The 21,645-nt window shown below is 38.0% G+C and overlaps 1 protein-coding gene across 1 annotated transcript in view; it reads right to left on the reverse strand.

Annotated features, from left to right (window-relative positions):
• Positions 1–1,332: 1,332 nt before the first annotated feature.
• The window catches only part of LOC120304253 (cytosolic phospholipase A2 epsilon-like), a 47,120-nt gene continuing 26,807 nt past the window's right edge, over positions 1,333–21,645 (reverse strand). Inside the window, exons 11-21 of the mRNA XM_039334624.1 lie at positions 20,801–20,838; positions 19,374–19,521; positions 18,644–18,780; positions 16,210–16,432; positions 14,835–14,949; positions 9,966–10,103; positions 8,743–8,850; positions 7,692–7,883; positions 6,241–6,407; positions 3,249–3,435; positions 1,333–1,705 (exon numbers count right to left, since the gene is read on the reverse strand). Of these exons, the coding sequence (XP_039190558.1) occupies positions 1,491–1,705; positions 3,249–3,435; positions 6,241–6,407; positions 7,692–7,883; positions 8,743–8,850; positions 9,966–10,103; positions 14,835–14,949; positions 16,210–16,432; positions 18,644–18,780; positions 19,374–19,521; positions 20,801–20,838 (1,668 nt within the window). The 3' untranslated portion in view covers positions 1,333–1,490. The remainder of the gene's footprint in view (positions 1,706–3,248; positions 3,436–6,240; positions 6,408–7,691; positions 7,884–8,742; positions 8,851–9,965; positions 10,104–14,834; positions 14,950–16,209; positions 16,433–18,643; positions 18,781–19,373; positions 19,522–20,800; positions 20,839–21,645) is intronic.

Below are 21,645 nucleotides of genomic sequence, written 5' to 3' on the forward strand. Positions count from 1 at the left end.
CTAATGGAACAGCATAAGAAAAAAATCCCAAGCATGCCATCCCCCCTCCCCCCTCAGCGAGATGACAGGACACCCTCGTCCTTCAGCATGATGGCTGGACACCAGCATATGAATAGTGGACCTGACAAATACTCTCCATAGTTATCCTGTTGTCTTGGGTGAGGAGCTTGTGATGCCCTGATGAGGTGGAAAACTATGCTCGCAGCAAGCATCACCCACGTCAGACAGATCCTAGCAGAAGAGCCAGACTAAGTGTATCCATCAGCCCACTTAATATGGTGGTGGTGGGGGGGGAAGAATCCTGAACCAGATTCACTTAATGGCCACATGATTCACTGAACTATAGTAATTTGCTTAACCACCGAGGCAAAAAAGGTAGCAGAATTGGGCATGACAGACAACTCCTTGCTTAGCAATGGAAATTCTGCTCCCAATTGTGGTAACATAGGTAATCCACAACTTACCCAATTACCACAATTGGGACCAGATGATTACCTGTGTGTGCCATCAAGTCCTCTTCAGCTCATAGCAACCACATATATACATACATGAGTGATACATAGATAGGCCTGCTTATTGCAGAGCTAGGCCTGTTTAAATATTTGCAAGCCACTAAGTGACTGACTTGTCCTGTCTCTGCAGGTTCCATTACCTTCACTCTCATTTTTTTCTCCAAAGTAAAAAAAAAAATGGTGGGAATAAAGTACAGTGTCAAGTTTTGCTCCTTTAAAATGCTGCTAAGCCAGGACTTGTACAGCGTGCCTGGCTGAGGAATTCTGGGAGTTGAAGTCCACAAGTCATAAAAGGACCAAGTTTGAAGACCCCTGCTTTATCAAACCAGAATGAAAGGAGAACTGTTGGAAGCCAGGACAAGGAGCAACAGGTGATTTTATTTTGCAAGAAAGACAGACTATATTCTCAATGCTGGAGTAGCACTTTTTTTTTCCTTTTCACGGAAAGACTGTACCATAATTGAAAGCTTTATCCAATAAATGCAAGCTTCCCAGTTTGATTACCAGGGGCTCATATTGCTAAAAAAAGAGGAAAAAAATCCTCTATTTTTTAATGAGGGAAAAATGCAGAGGCCTTAGGGCTGCTCTGTAACAAAGTTCATAACATTTTCCATTCTGCATGTGCAAAGAGCAGCAGAATGTCTCCTGAGTGCCCATTCCACTGTTATTCTTGATGCAAATAATAGTATTAGTACATTTTTTTCAGATTACATGTTAAAATTTCAGATGGTGCTATGGGTGGATGTCAGGATAAAATCTACAATGCATTTAGCACTTTTGAACATAATTATAGTTGAATATCTAAAGATACTGACACATTGACAGAAACGCCTACCGGGCTGGGGTGATGCTGTGTCATTCTATGACAACTTGTTTGCCTTTAAAGTATAATAATGCTTTGCTAATGTAGAAAGTAATTAATCTGAGAAGGGAAAAAAGACAACTACAATCCATTTATGATGACACACAGAAAGGAGTTTAATTCTTGCAGCAGTGCTGCCTTTTCCGTTCTATTGCTGCATGCAAAGCCTGAAAAATCAGGTGCTGGTTATTCAGGATGTTGTATTCGCTTAGGTTCACAAGCTTGTCAAAATCCTCATCTGAATATTGCAGGCAGTAAGTGGAATATGGAGTTTTGCAACTAGAAACGTCAATGTTGCCTCCAGCCATATTGGCTTCAGAGCGCTTCTCACCTAGAATGAATAACAAAAAAATTGAAGGTTATTTTATCATTGGCTTATTTCAGGAGGAAAAATACATTTAATTAAAAGTTTTTAGCATGTGGACTTTATTCTTTAAATCTAATCTAGCTTAATATACAGTAAATGAGCTCATTTGATCCTGTACACGTTGGCACGATCTTATTTTGGCCAAATAAAGGCTGCAGTCATATAGCCTCTGGTACAACATTTCAGGGGAATCCAGCCTCTTCAGATTTCTCCTTCCAAGGTCAAAGAGAGGGCTGCAAGTTCAGAGAGGAAAATTCAACAATGCACTCCTCCCTTTATCACTGCCATTGGCTTCTGAGTTTGACTGGTCCATACGCTTAGAACCTCAGTGCCAGAAAGGCAAAGAGAGAGAGATTGGTAGGTATCAGTCAAAGTTTATGAGAACATATGAGAATAAGAGCACCAGAAAATGTGTCCCTCTCCCTTACTTTACAATACCCTTAATCTTGTCAAGGATAAGTTTCACAGGGTCAGGAATTTCAGCATTCTTCCTGACTATCTGAAAGGTAATTGATGATGATGATGATGATTTAAAAGAGAGGGTAGAGCTGTATCAGATGCCTTGCTGAGGAATTCTGGGGGTTGAAGTCCACAAGTCATAAAAGGGCCAAGTTTGAAGACCCCTGAAGTAGACTAAACTAGGAAACTCACTCCAGGGGAAAGTTACAATGATACTTTATTGAGATAGGCTTTATTGAGATAGACTTTTGCAAATCAGTTGTGTTTTACCTTTCTTACCTCTTCTACCCCACTGACTGTTCCTAACACTATTTCCTTTCCTAAAGCTAAAGGAGTGTTCTGGCTTTATTGTTTCTGTAATGGTTTCTGAATATTCCCTTCAAGGCCATCACCATGGCTCTCTACATGCTGATCCTTTTAGGGGAGTGAACGTGGGAAACTGAATCTCTGAGAGGCAAACTTTCCACTTATTATCAACATTTTGTGGCAAAATAGTTGAATTGCAGCAGTGTAGTTTCTGTGTCTGGGGCGGAGGGGAAATGGTGACAATTGGAATGGCTTGTCTCCTAAATTAAAAGTTTAATGAATCTTCAAAACACCAAGTCAACTTTTGGAGAAGCCAGAACACTGCAAATGGGGTCTTGGAGAGACCATAGGACAGGAGATGACCATCCCTATTCTATAATATATTCTGATATATTATCTTTAGTAAGAAAGGAGAACTGATTTACAGACATAATTGCCTAATTCACAGTAGCACAAAGAAACTGTATTCATCTTTTGTTACATTATCTTTCAAGCATACTATAAATGGTTGTTAATCATGGTATGTTTACTTTTTATTTTCATAATTCAAAAGAAGTAAACATAGGGAGTCAAAGCAAGCTGGTAGCCCTAATGGATCTTTGCAAACATCAGCATTCCCTAATCAAGTATTATGTGTGATGCATAAGCAAAATCTAAGCACATAATACTTTTCCCAGTAAAAGCACAGTTGTAACTTCCAAATAAACTATAACCAGTTGCCTGATTACCATCAATAACTTACCGGGTGCACTATAATATTGGAAAGTATCATTCACTAATGGAAAGAAAACTAAGATGGGGCAATCGGATATCTCTGACTGATTGAAGTAGTAGCACTCTTTCAGGTGTTTCCTGTCTTCATCTGTTAAGGCAACATTTGGAAATGGAATCCCTTGTTCTTTGTAGTACTTGCAAGCATCTTCTAGAGGCTATGCTCATAGAAAAATCAAAGAAAGCAATTTTAGGAGAAATGAGAGTAAGTAATTGTGAACCCCAATTGTTCTTACTACACTACAATAAAATACCAATTATATAGTACCAGTTCAACAGAAAAGTTTGGGTTTACAAACCCAAAAATTAAAATTAAACTTGAAATTATTCAACGAAATTAGCCAATGATGGCGAACCTTTTAGAGACCGAGTGCCCAAACTGCAACCCAAAACCTACTTATGCATCGTCGAGTGCCGGGTGGGTGTGGCCCATTGGGTGGGCATGGCCCATTGGGCGGGCGTGGCTGCAGTGGTAATGGCAGACTGGGTGTGACAAAAAAGTTCAATCAATCAATTCCAACTTTGCAAGTTCTTTTTCCCGCGAGAAGTTGAAATTGATTGATTGAACCTTTTTTTTTTTTTGCACACGGCACCAGAGGCCTAAAGCGAAAAGGTTTTATAAATCCCAGCTGAAGGCCTAGGACTGGGGCAATGGCACGCATGCCCACAGAGAGAGCTCTGAGTGCCACCTCTGGCACCCGTGCCATAGGTTCGCCACCACTGGAATAAGCTCGTGGTGAACTCCTTGCTTCTTATAACATTATTATTATTATTATTATTATTATTATTATTATTATTATTATTATAGTCCAACCCCCTGCTCATGCAGGAAACCCTATACCATTTCAGACAAATGGCTGTCCAGTCTCTTCTTAAAAACTTCCAGTGTTGGAGCATTCACTGCTTCTGGGGGCAGGTTGTTCCACTGGTTAATTGTTCTAACTGTCAGAAAGTTTCTCCTTAGTTCTAGGTCGCTTCTCTCCTTGATTAGTTTCCATGTAGTGATATAATGCAGTCATAAAACTAGCAATATCTGAATTTAGGACTTAATGTTTTACATAGACTGCATTATCTTACATTTGTATATGAGTGACAAATGATTTCTTATGATTTATCAATTTTTGTTTGTAATTTATAATTAACAATTGTAACTATGATTATTACCTATGACCTATTACTTGCTGTTTATATCTATACTGAGCTTATGCACCGGAGACAAATTCCTTGTGTCCAATAAAGAATTCTATTCTATTCTATTCTATTCTATTCTATTCTATTCTATTCTATTCTATTCTATTCTATTCTATTCTATTCTATTCTATTCTAGCCTGTCTTCAGTCATGGCCTTATTTTCTAACACTATGTTTGTAATTCTGATTAGAGGTTTTAAACACATAATATAATTTCTTCCTACTATACTGAGATCAGGGCTTTAGGAACTGAATCACTTCAGGCAGTTGTCTAACATAAATCTGAAATATGTTACATAAAAGATATTACCATATGTCCTTATTATTTATTTAATCACACTTGTGTAACTACTGATCTCACCTAGATATTCTGGATGGTGTATGTAATAATCAAAAATATATTAAAAACATTTCAGCCTGAGAGACATGGCAAATTACAGTGTTACTTTGTAATTAATAGCTGGCTGCAAGATCCAGATCTCCAACATTATTTCCGGATTAAGGAGAAATCTTCGAGATCACCCTTGTGTACTCTGCACAACTGTTTCTTGTAAATGGATCACAGGACTTGAGGTTTTGTGGTCACCTTATGAGCAGAGCATCTGAGAGCTTTGGAAGCATCGTTCTCTGCTCATAATCATGAACTTAGGCTTAGCCAGTTTTAAGGACATAAAGCTCAACCAAGCTTCACTTCTTAAACACTTTGGATTTGCTTTTATTTTTGTTGCTTTTTAAATATGATTTTAAACATTTTAGAAAGGTGCTACTTTTTGAATTAAATAGCAAAATAATGAGGGTGAAGGTTCATTCTCCGAATTTGTGGGTTGGTTTCTGAACATTTTGTTACCAGGCTAGGTAACATCTTCAGCAGAGTTTAGGGGATGTCAGTGTCAATGTCTTTCTGTTTATAAGCTGTGGGTGCAGGGCTTTTTTTCTCATAGAATGCCCAGAATGGAGTTCTGGCACCTTTTTGGGATGGAACCTTGTAGGGTAGGCAAGGCAGGTTATATGACATGTGTGAGTTCTGGCATCTTTTTTTTTTTAAAGAAAAAAACACTGTGTGGGTGTGTCAAGTGAGGGCCTTGAGATGGGTCAGGTATGAGTCATCAGGGAGAGGCTTGTGATGAGTCTTGTGATGGGGAGTTTACATCAGGTCAGAATCATTGGGAGATAAACTCTGGTGAGGGGAGGAGGGATCTTGCATGGGTTGGTTGAGGGTTGGTGCTGTCTCTGATTGGCTGTGTGGTTGATTTGGATTCTGAGAGGTTTGTAGGCTGGTTGTAAGTCAATGTGTCTGTTGATGAAATTGCTTGTGGAGTGCCAGGCTTCAATGAACTCACAAGCAGGAATGTCCAAGTTGACAGCTGTGACTGTGCAATCAAAGCCCATCGCCCTTTTCCTTGTTTATATGTGTCTCACATGTGATATATGTAAAAAGGAGCAGGGCTATCATTGTGGCCACTTCCCCCCCCCTATAGATAACCCTTACTGAAAGTGCTAACATTTTTTATCCAGTTTTTATCTTTTGAAAGAGTAATCCTACTCTCATTTGGAAGTCAGACTCATTGAGTTTTATGGTAATTCTTTCAGAACACTCAAGTATACAATTGCATAAATATGTTTTCATGTATGTCCTCAATCTTTTCTTTTACTATTTAAAAAAAATTCTGTGGGCAAATTCCACTGAGATTGTTATACCTATTCAATGCATTGTATAGCTTCTACCATAGATATCAGGCATAAGCAAGCAAGCAATAAAATAAAATCTATTACCAATGTTTGTGAACCTGCACTGTAACTCAAATGCAGAATGACGTCCACTTTCCTCTCTAGCCTTAAGAGTGGTGGACAACTTGTATTGATGAAAAATCCAGCATCCACCAGGCCCAGGTGGTCATCATATTCTGTTAGCTGATTGGGGGAACAATCCAATGTAGTAGCTAGAAAGGAAACACATTTCTTTGTCATCTGGAAATAATGTGAATTTTCTACTATTTAATTGCATTAAATTCAAAGTTCTTTGATGAGTTTTAATCATCCTTTTGGCTGCATCAATTATAACTTATGGTTTGCTGTGTGTTGAATATGCTTCTCCCTACAAGTGTGCTTAAATATTTCTATTTAATTCTGAAATTTAAATTTAAAATTCAGCTATCACAGACCATGAGTTATAAGCAAAGCCAGAAATTATTCTAGTGTGCTATGCAGAAGAAATTGTAGAGTGTATAAGTTCTTTGTTTATATTAACTTGACTAATATTGGGTAAAATAAGTATTGCATAGCAGTAAATGGCAATTGAAGCATGTATTAGTAGGTATAAGTAAAGACAGGGAATTAGTACTGCTTGTAAAAATGTACTTATTTATTGGAGATCAATAGAACTCAATGTTTCTATAAAAACAATAATTATTAAGGTTCTGAATGTATGTTTGTATGGTAATTAGACTTGTTGCTATATCCTTTTTTTGAAATCTTTATCTGATGGTTAAGATGCTGGGCTTGTCAGCTAGAAAGCTAACAGCCCACATGAAAGACCCAAGCACGGTGCAACTGGGTGAGGTCCCGTTACTTGTCCCAACTCTGGCCAACCTAGCAGTTTGAAAACATGCAAATGTAAGTCGATAAATAGGTACCACTTTGGCAAGAAAGGTTATTGCATTCTGTACTTTCATGCTAGCCATAAGATGACACAAGCGTCTCTCAAACAATGCTTCCTATCTTAAGAATCTGAGATGAACACTGCCCCCTTGAGTCAATCATGAGTGGACAGGGGAAACAAACTTTAAACCTTATTATTATTTCTTATTTATTAAGTTTGCTGCCCATCTTACTGTGAGGCAACTCTGGGCTTGCACTTCTGGATCATAGCCTAAAGTAGCATATATAAACAATATATAACATTGTAACATTATTACATATTCCCACAACATTTTTGGTGCAGTCCCCAAAGTCTTTCTAAAATTTCCTACTCATTAGCTACTTTGTTTAATGAAGTGGAAGAGAGATAATATACAATATATGGAGAGCAATGATATTAACTGTTTTTAATCTGGGAGGGGATTGGCCTTGGCATGCATTTTGAACCCAAGTTCAGACGTAAACTGAACACTGTATACCTCCAGCCTAAGATTTTAATCCCAAATGCACTCATTTAGAAATACATTTTAAAAAGTCTAATCCTAATGCCATGTTAATGATAGTTAGAAATCATATGTGCTGTTCACCTTTCCACCTATGAAAATGCGTATTCTCAATGTAGGAGTCATGCATCTGAAAACCCTTCAGAAAATTGTGATACTGCGCAACAGCCAGGCGATCTGTCAATGCCCCACGAAGTTTTGTGGCTAGATCTCCAGGTGGGACAAACATGCGGCTTTTTAGCTCATAGGGCTTTGTAGGTAAGTGTGGGTCTTCATCTGCAACAAGGCACAAAGGATAAGAAAGGGTTTTTTTCATAATTCAAACATGTACTATCTTTTCAAAAGTGTTGAAGACTAATTGAGAAATGAAAAGAGATTCGATCCTGCAACCTTATCCCGGGACACATATATTCACCTTCATTAGTGACATCTGTGGTGAGGGCTGAAAATGCATTAGAAGGCAAGTGCAATGTTATGACCCTGCTCTAGCCCTCTTCTACATCCATTGGCATTGTATGCACATGTCCATCATCTTGTCCAGTTTCATCCCTTCTGAGCATGCATTGGCATTGTATGCACATGTCCATCATCTTGTCCAGTTTCATCCCTTCTGAGCATGCAACTGATCCTGGGATTCATTAGCAAGCATGCAGCCATTGTTTCTGATCCACCTCTAACTTCACATTTTACATTCCTATCTAAAGACTAATAGCAGTAAGGCTATCCTGATATTGGAGTTATATTTCATTCATATCTCCTTTAAGACTACAGTACCATAGTGTCTTTTGCTAAGGTAGGCTTGTGGGTATTGGAATCATTTAAAGGAAAATATCCTCAAAACAAGCCATTCATGGGCTGAATATAGAGTAGGTTCACACATGCTGCTAAGCCGTGGTTTGTGTAGCTATGATTTACTGAATAAAACTACAGTTGGCTGCTGCAGTTCCTTCTTGCAACACATTAAACCATATTTTACAAATCACAATGGCTTAGCCTGCAGAGCCCAAACCAAACAAGCCTCACATGGTATGTGAACTCAGCTATAAGATCTTGTCAATTTTTTCCCAAACTGTCCCTATCCATATTGATTTAACAGTGGAAACACACACAAAGCAGAAGCAAGAAAGATACTCACCAATATCTATAAATTTGTCTTGAGTCCACTGATGCCAGAATTCTTCTGAACTGTTAACTCTATTCCAAATATACAACAAGTTGAGTGAAAATATACTACTCCACATACCTGTGAGGGAAGAGAATGATATCTTTATTGACAACCTAAAAACAACTCAGTTGAGAATTGTCCTGCCATTCATCTGATCCAATTGATCTCCCTTGATGTGTTAGTTTTAGTTTTGTTTCTTTTCCTCTAGGAACTCAAAGCATTATGTATAGCCATCTCTCCATTCTTCACTCATAACAACAGCCCCGGAGACAGTGATAAGCCTAAAGTCACTAAGCAGTCTTTCATGACTAAGACTGGACTTGAATCTGGGTCTTAGTTCCTGATTCCTGATTTCTCCATAACAGAAACCTTGTCTAAATCTCTGGAATGCCTATGTGAACAATGGGCATTTAAAGAGATATAAACAGAAAGAAGCTGTTGAGCTGGAGGCTACTGCAAATATCTGGTGTGTTCTGAATGGAAGTAGAAGGACACCCCTACTCATGAATGTTTTATATGCTAGGTTTGGGTATATATCCATATGCAAAAAGCTGGGACACTCATACTCATATTATCACAAATAAATAAATGTCATCGGTTTTTCATTATCGTGGTTACCTAGGGGGATCTATGTTCTCATCCTGTATCTTCTTTTGGAAGCGTATGTTATTTGGTTGAATCTGGCTTCAGAATAAAGCCAGAAGTCAATAATTCCTATGTATATCTCCCTCTCCTCCCCCCTCTCAAATTTATTTGCCATCCATCTCATGATTCAAGGCGACTCTGATAATTAATTAGTTTTGTCCAGGGTCTAAACAAAAAGACTAATAGATTCTTGTTAATTATCAAGAGTGGCAATGTATGATCCTCCAACTCTCCTCATCTCTTGCCACTGACCCTATTGCTAGGGCTAACGGAGTTTGGAGTTCTACTACATCTGTAGGACTTGATGTTGACTGTCCCTTAGCTCAAGAATCAGATTAAAAACCCTCCCATAAGGTGCTAAATCAGGGCTTTTTTTATCATAGAACGCCCAGAATTGAGTTCCAGCACCTTTTTTGGATGGAACCTTGTAGGGTAGGCAAGGCGGATTGTATGACATGTGTGAGTTCTGGCATCTTTTTTTTTAACAAAAAAAGCACTGTGCTAAATAATAATACTTTGACATTCTATTGGATATTTGATCACATCACCATGAAGATAGCACATCCGGGTTTCTGGAAGCTTCTTTATCAAGTGCCCCATGAAAAATTCACTTCCAAAGTTCTCAGGATGCACAAACGCTCCATACTTCAAAAATCCCACCTCATAGGGTGTAAATTCTAGCCATTCTGGAAAAGAATAAGGAAAAAATAATACCTAAGTACTCCTGCTTGTAAACAAGTGTAAACAAATCTGCAAAGCAAAATTAATTTCCATCATGCAAAGAGGAACAATATTTGGGAAGAGAAACCTAACATTATCCTTCTAATGGATAATCACCATCCTGAATCATCTTGTTGCATTGACTGCATCCTAAGAGTTGTAGGAGAGGATAAATGATACTCTTTTAAGTCCTGCAGGAAATTGCAGAACTATATACAGTATATATATAGAAAACAATGTTACTGGAGTTAGACATTAAAACATAAATTGGATGCTTCGGTTAAATATTGCGCTAAACAATTGAGGCTTGCTTGCTTAATTTGGACCTGTCATCCTTCTAACCATCCTATCCCAACAATAGACTGGTAGTCAGCCAATCTACTTTACAGAATTATTATAGACATAATTAGAGAGAAGATCAGCTGCCTTGAGTTGTGGAAGCAAAATTTAAATTAAAATTTATTTAAGTTTACATTGAAATAGATAGATAGATAGATAGATAGATAGATAGATAGATAGATAGATAGATAGATAGATAGATAGATAGATAACCTTTATTGTCATTTTTTTACTGTGGGCACAACAGCACACATCAAAAATGAAATTTAGTTGCCCACTCTCAAAGTGAAACACATACATGACACACCCTAAAAACATACTATATACAACATATGTATAGACCCACACCCTTACATATACATAACAAAAAATATTAAATACTGTCCATCTTGAATATATAATGGAAGGAGGAAGCTTGAGAGTTCACAAGGTTAATGTTATATGGAATGAAACTATGGCTGAATCTGGATGTTCTGCTGCAGATACCACGAAGCCTTCTCCCAGAAGGTAACAAGGAAAACAGGTCGTAAAGAGGTGTGTAGTGTCCCAGATGATCTTACGGACCCTACTCAAGCAGCGCTTCTGTGCTATGTCCTGGGTGGGAGGGAGGGGACTGCCAATGATCTTTTCAGCCATTCTCACCACTCTCTGTACCACCTTCCTATCTGAAGCAGTGATGCTTCCAAACTAGACTGTGATGCTATATGACAGGATGCTCTCGATCGTCCCCCGGTAGATGGTGGTCAGGACAGGGGAAGGAAGATGTGCTTTTCTCATGCGACGCAGAAAATGCAGGCGCTGTTGTGCCTGCTTTACCAGTTTCTCACTGTTGAGCAACCAAGCCAGCCTACTCGTTAGCTGCACACCCAGGAATTTAATGCTGGTAACCATCTCCAATGGTGAATCATTTATGCACAAAGATGTGTGGCTGTGCCTGCCTTTTCTGTAATCAATAATGATCTCTTTGGTTTTTCCAGTATTTAAAACTGGGCTGTTTTCCTTACACCAGTTCACCAACCCTTCAACCTCCTTGCAGTAAGCTTCCATCTTGTCATCATGAATAAGGCCCATTACTGTTGTATCATCTGCGAACTTCACAATATAGTTGGTGGCAAACCTAGCACAACAGTCATGGGTCAACAGGGTGAACAGCAGCAGACTTAAGACGCAGCCTTGAAGAGAATCTGTGCTCAAGAAAATGGTATTAGAAATATTTGTTCCAATTCGCACATATTGGGGCCTGTTGGTAAGAAAATCAAGAATCCAGTTGCACAAAGGAGTGTTTAATCCTAAAAGGCCCAGTTTGTCTACTAGATGCTAGGGAATGATTGTGTTAAACGCTGAACTGAAGTCAACAAACAACAAATGCACATGAGTATTTCTTTCCTTTAAGTGCTTCAAGCTCAGATGGAGAACAGAAGAAATAGCATCCTCCGTAGAGTGATTTGGTCGGTAGGCAAACTGAAGCGGGTCAAATGCTGGCGGGAGGCTAGATACAATAGTGTCCTCAGCTTCTCAAAGCATTTCATGATGGTGGATGTCAGTGCAACTGGATGGTAATCATTGAGGCCTGTAATTGTGGACTTTTTTTGGCACTGGCAAGATGATGGCTATCTTAAAACATGATGGGACCACTGCCTGCTGCAATGAGAGATTGAAAATATGTATGAGAACACAAGCCAGCTCCTCTGTGCATTCCTTGAGGACACATCCAGGGATGTTATCTGAGCCTGCTGCTTTCCGAATGTTAACTTTCTGCAGTGTTTTCTGGACAGAGGTGACATCAAAACTTAGCACTTGCTCGTCAGGATGGGGCACAGCTTTCCTAGCAGGAGTATTATTTGATGCCTCAAATCTACCCAAAAATGTATTCAGTTTGTTTAGGACAGTGGTTCTCAACCTATGGGTTGCGACCCCATTTGGGATCGATCGACCATTTCACGGGGGTCGCCAAGCAAGGCTGTCTGCCATTTTTTCCCCTTTTCCAGTGGGTGCCTTACCTCCCTTGGGCTGGGCCAGCTGGTGGCCCAGCCGGTGGTCAGCCTGCTCCATCTCTGCCGCTTGCCAGCTACGCCTCGGCCGGCGCAGGGGGCGGCACCATGCATGCGCAGCGCTCCCAGGCAGGGAAAGTCCTTGACTTATGACCGGTTGGGTAGTCCTTGACTTACAACCAGTTTAGTCCCTGACTTAGGACCGGTTGGGGGTCGCAGCATTAAAAAGGTTGAGAACTACTGGTTTAGGAAGTCTGTGTCGTCCTTGGATCTCGATGGAGTCACCTTATAATCCGTGATGGCCTGGATCCTTTGCCATATTCGCCTGGTGTTTGTTGGGTCCTGAAAAAAGTTCTGAATTTTCTGGCAATGGGCTTGCTTTGCATCTTTTATGGCACTTTTCAGATTTGCTCTGGCTGTTCTAAGTGCCAGATATCACCAGATTGAAAAGCCACATTCTGTGCTTTCAGCATCTTGCGGACCTCATAAGTCAGCCACAGTTTTTCATTCGCCCTCACAACAATGCTTTTCAGGACACAGACATCTTCTATGCACTTTTGGATATATGCAGGCACTGTGATGGCATACTCCTCAACATTTGTATGATGTTTATCGGTAGCTGCTTCCTTAAACATGCTCCAATCTGTGCATTCAAAGCAGTCTTGTAATGCTTCTATAGCTCCCTCTGTCCACACCCTCACCTGCTTTGCTGTAGGTTTCACTCTAACTAGTAAAGGTTTATATGCTGGAATAAGCAGCACTGAGAGATGGTCAGAGGAGCCCAGGTGGGGGCGGGGGATAGCTTTAAATTTTAAATACATTTGAAGTGCATTGCTTTGATAAATTGTTTGTTATGTATAGTCATTTGGATCATAAAATCAGTTTATAAACTGAACAAATTAAAAGAAAAATTAAACATCAGTGGAATTTAATGCTTACAAACAAAATAATGAAAAGTAAACCACCTTGGGTTTTAAATTTGTTCTTGGTTCTCAGTAACAAAAGAGTATTTCTTGTTGAACATTTTTTAAACCCAGATTTCCAATGAAAGGGTTTTTTCTTTTTCTTTTTTCCTACATGCAGGTACAGACAAACAGTTAAACGAAGATGCTTACTGTTTATGAGAATATGAAGTATATTTATTTGCTTAGGAAAGCCAAGGCTAAAATATGCTCATGAGATTTTTGTTTGTTTGTTTGCTTCCTTTTTAATCAGTGGAACCATACCTTTCTAAAATGCAAATATACAAAATAATATTTGAAAATCTTTGCTGCTTTAAGGCTTTGTCACAGAGGATTGCAGCCAGAGATACCGTAACTGAAACTGTATACTCAATTACTTAAGAGTAAACTGTATTGCAAAAAACAGAAGGTTTAATGGTTAAGGTTTGATACCAGAAGACAGTGAGGTCTAGTCCCTCCTTAGGCACAAAGCCAGCTGGATGACCTTGGGCCAACTACTCTCTCTCAGCCCTAATAACGAGGTACCTGAGAATATTTCCAAGAAAATTGCAGGGACTTGCTCAGGCAGTCACTAAAGGTCAAGTCTGACTTCAAAGTTTAAAAAAATAGACAAAAAAATAAACAAGCCCACAAGTTGAATATAACTTCTAAATATATATCAGTAAAATGAAACTGCAGCTCAGTAGAACACATTTTCAAATACGTGGAACTAATTGTGCAGAAGTTTGATTTCCAACCTTTATTTTTAGATCACTTGCCTTAAACGAAAACCTCAGTTCATCCTATCAAATGAGCTTCGTTATAAATATATATGGGAGATAGGCCGATCTATATTTCATAAAGCAAAATCAGTCTCATTCTATATCTATATATAAAATGAATATAAATAGTATGTAGGTCAAGTAACAAGCAGATTTAAATATTTTGGGATTTTTACTTAAAATTTGAATATTTGATTTTTGGATGGATCAATGTTAATATTAGCAGCCAGATATGATGATGCTAGATTTCCATAAGATATGGATTTTAAGAAATGTACTCTACCCTCATGTAAATATCTTTTTAAACTCAAGCTGGCCTCCTAGTGACTTCATGGAATATGGGTAAAACTTCATTGGCAATAAAACTGATTGCCATTGTCTCCTCCTGGGATTTCTCTTATTTTGTCACCTAGTCTACAATACTGGGATCTCCTGATGCCCCCTCCCCATTTAAATATTAACCAGGTTTGATTTTGCTTAGCTACTTGGAGATCATCCAAGGTTGATTAGAGACTGCCATCTATGCTAATAACCAGGAGATGTAATCCTGTCATTCATATTCTGTGGTTCCAAATAGATGTAAATGCAAAATTCATTTTGTTACAATAAAAAACAGTCGCTCTCTCTTTAGTCTTATTAGTCACCTTTGAAGTCTTGAGTGCTGTACTTGTCCTTGATGTTAATAGTTACATAGATGGGCAGGGGATTTTGCCCATTTATCAAAGCTTCTTTCTGGTCTGAGAGCCTGTGGTTATCTTTCTAATTGTAAAGGAGAAAAAAAAATCAAAGAGGCATGGAATAGATACATAACAATCAAATACAAGTGGAAAATCATCTTATTATTAAAGATGCCTAAAGCAACCCAGTATAGGATAAACCTAAATATAACAATTGAATATGAGTGGGTAAAACAGAAGATGAAATGAACAAAGGGTTGGTTTTTTTTTACTCAGGACAATAAGAATGTCATAATTGCTTGATACTACCTTGGGTAAATGTCTATGGAGATTCTCAATCATCCAGGTCATGGTTGTCCCAAATGTGCTTTTTTTCAAGAGGCAACTAGACTTGTTTTTCTTTGAAGATATTTTGCTTCTCATCCAAGACGTTTCTTCAGCTGACTGGATGGTGGGGAATGGAAGGATTTATATTCCTTGCAGACAGCTGGTCATTTGCATTTTTTTTTGTCTGTGTCCTCAGGGTCCTGAGTAGTGCAAATGGGTGTGGAGCCTTCTTGGAACTGCTAAAAGGACTGTGTTGTGAAGCTTTGCTTTCTGCAGGATGTTTTTTCTGCCCTGTCTCCCTTTGCTGTTGAAGGGAGGCCTGAATGACTGAGAATCTTCCTAGACATTTAGCTATGCACTTTGGGATGACCATCCTTCGAATGGTGCTGGAGTATGAATGGATTTCCAGAAAAATTACAGACTACAGGAACCATTTGCACTTCAGTTTGAGATGCAGACCAACACAGATTCATCCCCAACAGCATGTGCCTGTGTTCAACAATGAAGGGAGACAGAGCAGAAAAAACATCCTGCAGAAAGCAAAGCTCCACAACACAGTCCTTTTAGCAATTCCAAGAAGGCTCCACACCCATTTGCACTACTCAGTATCCTGAGGACACAGACAAATCTCCAGGTGGCCTCAATGACTCTCTAAAAGAATGCAAATGACCAGCTCTCTGCAAGGAGTATAAATACCTCCATTCCCCACCATACAGTCAGAACTGAAGAAGTTTCTTGGGTGAGAAGCAAAACGTTTTCAAAATAAAACAAGAAAGTCCAGCTGCCTTTTCAAAAAGCATCTTTCAGAGAAACACTTTGGGTACCTGCAACCCAAATTAATGTTTTTACTATTAATGTAACAGAATATTTACTTCTAAAGTTTATCAAATAGTGGTAGATCTACCATGGGCATTGATGTTCTAATTAATATATTATCACAACATTACCCTTTATATGTATGTATAACAGGTATCCATATTTCTTAGGAAGTAAAAAAGAATATATTAGACTATACCCCATCATTTAACAAATACTCTATGACGAGTCCCCAGAGATCTATAAAAGTTGTCGGGTAGCCCTCCTGTTTCCTTTGAGTCAACTGTTGATAGTAGTATTTCAAACGGTTCGGGGTGAACATTTCCAACTTGCTTTTGGTCACTTGTTTCTTAGCCTCCTGTATTTTTTCATGTAGATCATTCTGGGACCAGTAAGCATCCCTATATACATGTGCCATGGCCCTGAAAGACACAATACAATCAATGAGAAAAATAAAGAAAAATAAACCTACTTATAAAAGTATATCAAACCCTCTGACTCTGAGACTATCAGTAATACATTCTTAATTTCTCCACAGTGTTTTCTCAGTCAAATTCTCATTAGGTTTATGCCAACAAACTCCAATTTGGTTTTATGGACGTGGCTAGATATTAGGAAAATAACTTCCCATTGGTATGAGTAACTCAGCAGAAGAAGCAGAAAAGAATTTATCCACTGGATAAATTCAGTGAGAATCTGAAATTTTTAATAAGGTTTCCTACACTAAGTATTGAAAGGTGGACCATAAGAAAGGCTGAGCACCAAAGAACTGAGGCCTTTGAACTATGGTGCTGGAGAAGATTCCTGCGAGTCCCCTGAACTGCAAGGCAATCAAACCAGTCAGTCCTAGAGGAGATCAACCCTGACTGGTCTTTAGAAGGCCAGATCCTGAAGTTGAAACTCAAGTACTTCAGCCACCTAATGAGAAGGAAGGACTCACTGGAAAAGAGCCTAATGCTGGGAAAGACTGAGGGCAATAGAAGAAGGGGACGACAGAGAATGAGGTAGCTAGATGGAGTCACTGAAGCAGTAGGTGTGAGCTTAAATGGACTCCAGAAGATGGTAGAGGACAGAAAGGCCTGGAGGAACGTTGTCCATGAGGTCACAATGGATCGGACACAACTTTGCAACTAACAACAACACACTAAGTATCTCCTTTCAACTGGAAGATTGGCCTATCACAATTTCTTATAACATTAGATAACTCTGAATGACCCAGCAATAATATAACCTATTTTTCAGACTTGCAAAATTGCTCTCTATGATGCTGCTAATGTTTTGAGAATACAGTACTTAAATGATTTATAAGATAAAGACAAAGGATAAAGGGTATTTGAAAACATCTATAAAGTTTTATAGTAATACATTTATCTAATAGGATGAAAATGATCAGTATGAAAATACAAGTTTGGTTTTAAACATGCATAAACACAAAACATCCACATTTGATTAAAATACAGAGATTAAAAAGATCATTGAGAAAGTCTCATAATTCCATATGTATTGACAGAGTGAAGAACAGTGCTTCTAAATATAAACAGTTGCTAGGTGAGTTAATGAAGGAGCTGACAGATTTTAAAACAATTTGGTACCACATGAGAGTACCACATATGAGACTGATCATGGGTTTCTTTTCCAATTCATTTTTGAAGTGACCAACAGAATTTCAGTAGTTTGCTCTAGAAAAGTCAAAGCTGTGCATAACTGGTCCCAGGTTAGCATTGAGCAACCAGCTGAAGCTTGCAGGAAGTTCCTAGCCACAACCACTTTCTCAGATTTGGAAAAGTTGGATTGAGGAACACCTCCAAGAAACACCACCATTTTATCTAAAGCATGTTTCAATGGATATATTATGTATAGGAGCGCTTCTGAAACCAAATGGAATCTTTTGCCATGCCCTGGGCACAGTGGTTTCACACTGGTGAAACTCTGCCCACAGTCTGGAGTTCAATCCTGATGGGCTCAAAGTTGATTCAGTCTTCCATCCTTCAAAGGCTGGTAAAATAAGGATCCAGATTGTTAGGAGCAATATGTGACATTGTAAACTGCTTAGAAAGTGCTGTTAAAGCATTATGGTATATAAGTATATAAGTCTAAGTGCGATTGCTACATAGAAGGAAATGTGCATTGGCTATTCTATGAAGATAGACAACATGAAAATACAAAAAATTTAGCATCTGTAGAGTAGTCATGTATATGCAGTGGTGAGATTCAGCTGGTTCGCACCACTTCAGCAGAACCAGTAGCTAGTTTTTTGTTGCCCAGGCCCAGAATGGACTTCCGGAAGTGGCACAGAGAATCGGTTGCTCACATATTTGAATCCCACCACTGTGTATATGCATCTATTTGAAAAATGCAGATGAAGTGATTTCATGCATTAATAAATGCTTTGAATGCCCTTATAGAAATAAAAGTACCAAGAGATGAAAGTTGTTGAACACAGTGTATAATAAAAGCATAGGAGAAAAATAAAAGTGAGATTATTCATAATTGCTAAGGTGATAGGAATATAAGAATTTCTACATAGCATTACTATAAACTTGTGTAAATGCACGGCAATGTTAGAAGTATTACCACATGTTACTTCTCTTGTATTAAATTATGCCAATAATCTATCATGAATTTTCACTTACCATGAAGTTCCAGACAAGCCAGATAGGTATGTTACACAATCCATAATATTCAGTTTTTTGAGTGCTTTCATACAGCCAAATGTTGTTGTGTATGACCTTGTCCCACCTCCAGTTGTCATGATTGCCACCACAGGAATCTAGATATGGCAAATAAAAAATAAGCACAAAGTAGAACCTGGATAATAAATATGTGGTGTTTGGAGGACAAGGGATTAGCCCTATACTTACCTGAGTGCTCCTTCATATGTTCTACCTCAGATTTCTCAAACTTGGCAATATTAGCTGGGGAATTCTTAAATTGAAGTCCACACATCTTAAAGTTGCCAAGTTTGAGAAACACTGTTAGAACTAAATATTTAAAGAAGACCAATAAATCATTGGCATTCAGTCACTTGATAAAAAAGGAACTTAGTTTTTTTTTAATAACACCAAAGGATATCACTGTGTCAATTCTTAAGAACTTGTTTCTTCAAATAACAATAAAAATACAATCAGAGAAAATGCATTGTTTAATTATTAGAAATATGTATATATCTATATCCTATTTCTTATTTAAAAACCCCATTTTGCAGTAATGAACTAAAAAAAATACAGAAAAAACAAGACAAAACACAACAAAGATAATCCAAAACTGATAAGCAAATAGGTAATGACTGGGGGAAAACTTATTGGAAATAGAATGAATTCATTTCCGTTAATGTTAAGAAACCTCTGTCAGCAACCCACATACCTCGTGATCTTGCAAGTCATAATCTAGCTGGAGAATCTGCTTCAATGTTTGAGCAACAATTCTTTTCCGCTTACACAAGAACTCTTGCTCTTGTGAACAGAGTTCATATCCCAAGCGTACATCGAGGTCTCCTGGGCAGGAACAATTACTAAGACATGAAACATAGATTAGAAACTTTATCTCAATATATGAGATACACAGAAATGTAATTAAAATAAGAGATGATTGAAAGTGTCACTGTCACGATCTATGAAATAGCTGATTTCTGTTCAGGTATTCCACACAATACACTGCACATCTCAAAAGTACTTTTAGATAGCACTCGGGTATAGACATTGTAAAAGGTACCTTAAGAAGACTGACAAAATGGCCTCCTATAATGAAAAGGGAATTCCCTCTTCACAATCTTTTCAGAATGGACTCAGGTAGGAAGAATTGTGTTGTCCTGCATCTAAGAGACATGTGAACTAAGGTTCCATAGTGTTAACCTATAATGAATGCTTCATAACTTATTATTTGATTTTAATAACATTCATTAGGAGTGGTACATATTAATAGATACAATATGATATTACTAGCACCTAAAGGAATTGTCAAGGAGAGGGGCTGAATGTGGTCCATAAATTTGTGCATCCAGCTTCTGCATTTCCCCCACCATGAAACTTTCTTCTCTTTTCTCCATCCTAAAAAAGTTCCATGCAAGGAAATCCACACACGGCAGTTCCTATCTCCTTTGGCAAGGAAGACGATTCTATATATATCCTTTCTTCATACAAAGTAACCCAGAGAGTAAAAAAGGAAAGTGAGGTTCTGCAGGAAAAGTTTCTCCTCCTTAGTTCATTAACTTGGATTACCTCCACATCCTTGCCATATAATGTTTTTATGAAGATTTAATGATGTATCATTTTTAAGCTCTGAAGTGTTAAGTGTTTATAAAATAAAATGCATACTTATTTCTGTTTTAATATGACTCTGAAATTACTTTTCAGTTGAGTTGTGAGAGTTTTTTTCTTTTTTTTTCTTTTTTTGTTCTCTCGGACTTTTAAATATTTTAGCAGTTTTACAAATGTAAAATATACTATTTTTAGTTTGAATGTCTGTTTGTTTATTTGATTTGTTTGGTATGCATTGGTTCAGCATCTGAGATCTGAATTTTTTAAAAAAACCTTGCTTTAATGGTATATGAACCTGTTTCATTATGTGCACAATTTTGTCAATTGTTTATTGTATTAGTTTTTTTTAATTCTTCTATACAGTACTAATTATGTTGTATTTAACTGTATCTTATTTGATGGTCTGCTTTCCTAGAAATTTCTGCTCAATTACGACTAACCCCACTTTTGCCTTGTGCAATCTTTAACTCAACAGGGCTACCTGCAGCCCAGATATGAAAAGTAACAGTGATGTTAATTATTGGTGCATCTTACCAATCGTTCACTTTTACGTGCAAATTGTAGTTTTTTTCCTGAAAAACAGAATGTAAATATGTAAAAATCACAGAATGAACATATTTCCACTTTAAATTTAAAAAAAACATTCGCTCAGGGGTGTCAAGCTGCCAGCCCGTAGGCCGGACGTGTCACCAGGAAACCGTGCCCACCTCATTGCTGGCAATGGGTAAAAAGCTCTGATACGTTGCACAATGTCACATGACATCACGGGTTTGACATGTCTGCATTAGCTGCACTCTTTAAACTGCTATTAAAATAATTATGAAAGTTACTTTTCTTCAAAACACAGTGACCCACAGTATTTCCCAGAAATAATTTGAATAACTTAATTCCTGTGTAAAGGAACAAGGAGTGGATTAACAAGTCCTGAGGCTAAAAGTTACTTTAAACTCCAGCATTGTAGCTGCCACAAGTAATAACTTAATAATGGCCTAATGTTTTTTTTTATTTCATGAAAGGTCACTTTGGGGGGTTTCCCCATGTCTGCACGAGACTAGAGGAAATTATCCTAACTATGTGATGAGCTAATTCACATGATTATAATATATGAACTGCCCATCTCCACTCTTTAACTGTTACATTTCTACACTGGTATAAAAGTTTCCAGAACATCTAAAATATTTTGGTTTTTGCACTCCAAAAATTTCAAGTCTAAAGAATGGCTGTAATACACAATTGTGCATTTTCTACCATCATAACCCAATGGAGATATTTCTCAGTGACTACTCAGCCCTAAAATTTGTTATAAATGTAGTATAGACGACTGTAGAGAAAGAAGAAAAAAAGGAAGTGAAAACTTCTCCTTATGATTATGTACTCAG

This window comes from Crotalus tigris, unplaced genomic scaffold, assembly GCF_016545835.1.
Source record: "Crotalus tigris isolate CLP2741 ecotype Arizona unplaced genomic scaffold, ASM1654583v1 scf7180000017545.3456711, whole genome shotgun sequence".
NCBI lineage: Eukaryota > Metazoa > Chordata > Lepidosauria > Squamata > Viperidae > Crotalus > Crotalus tigris.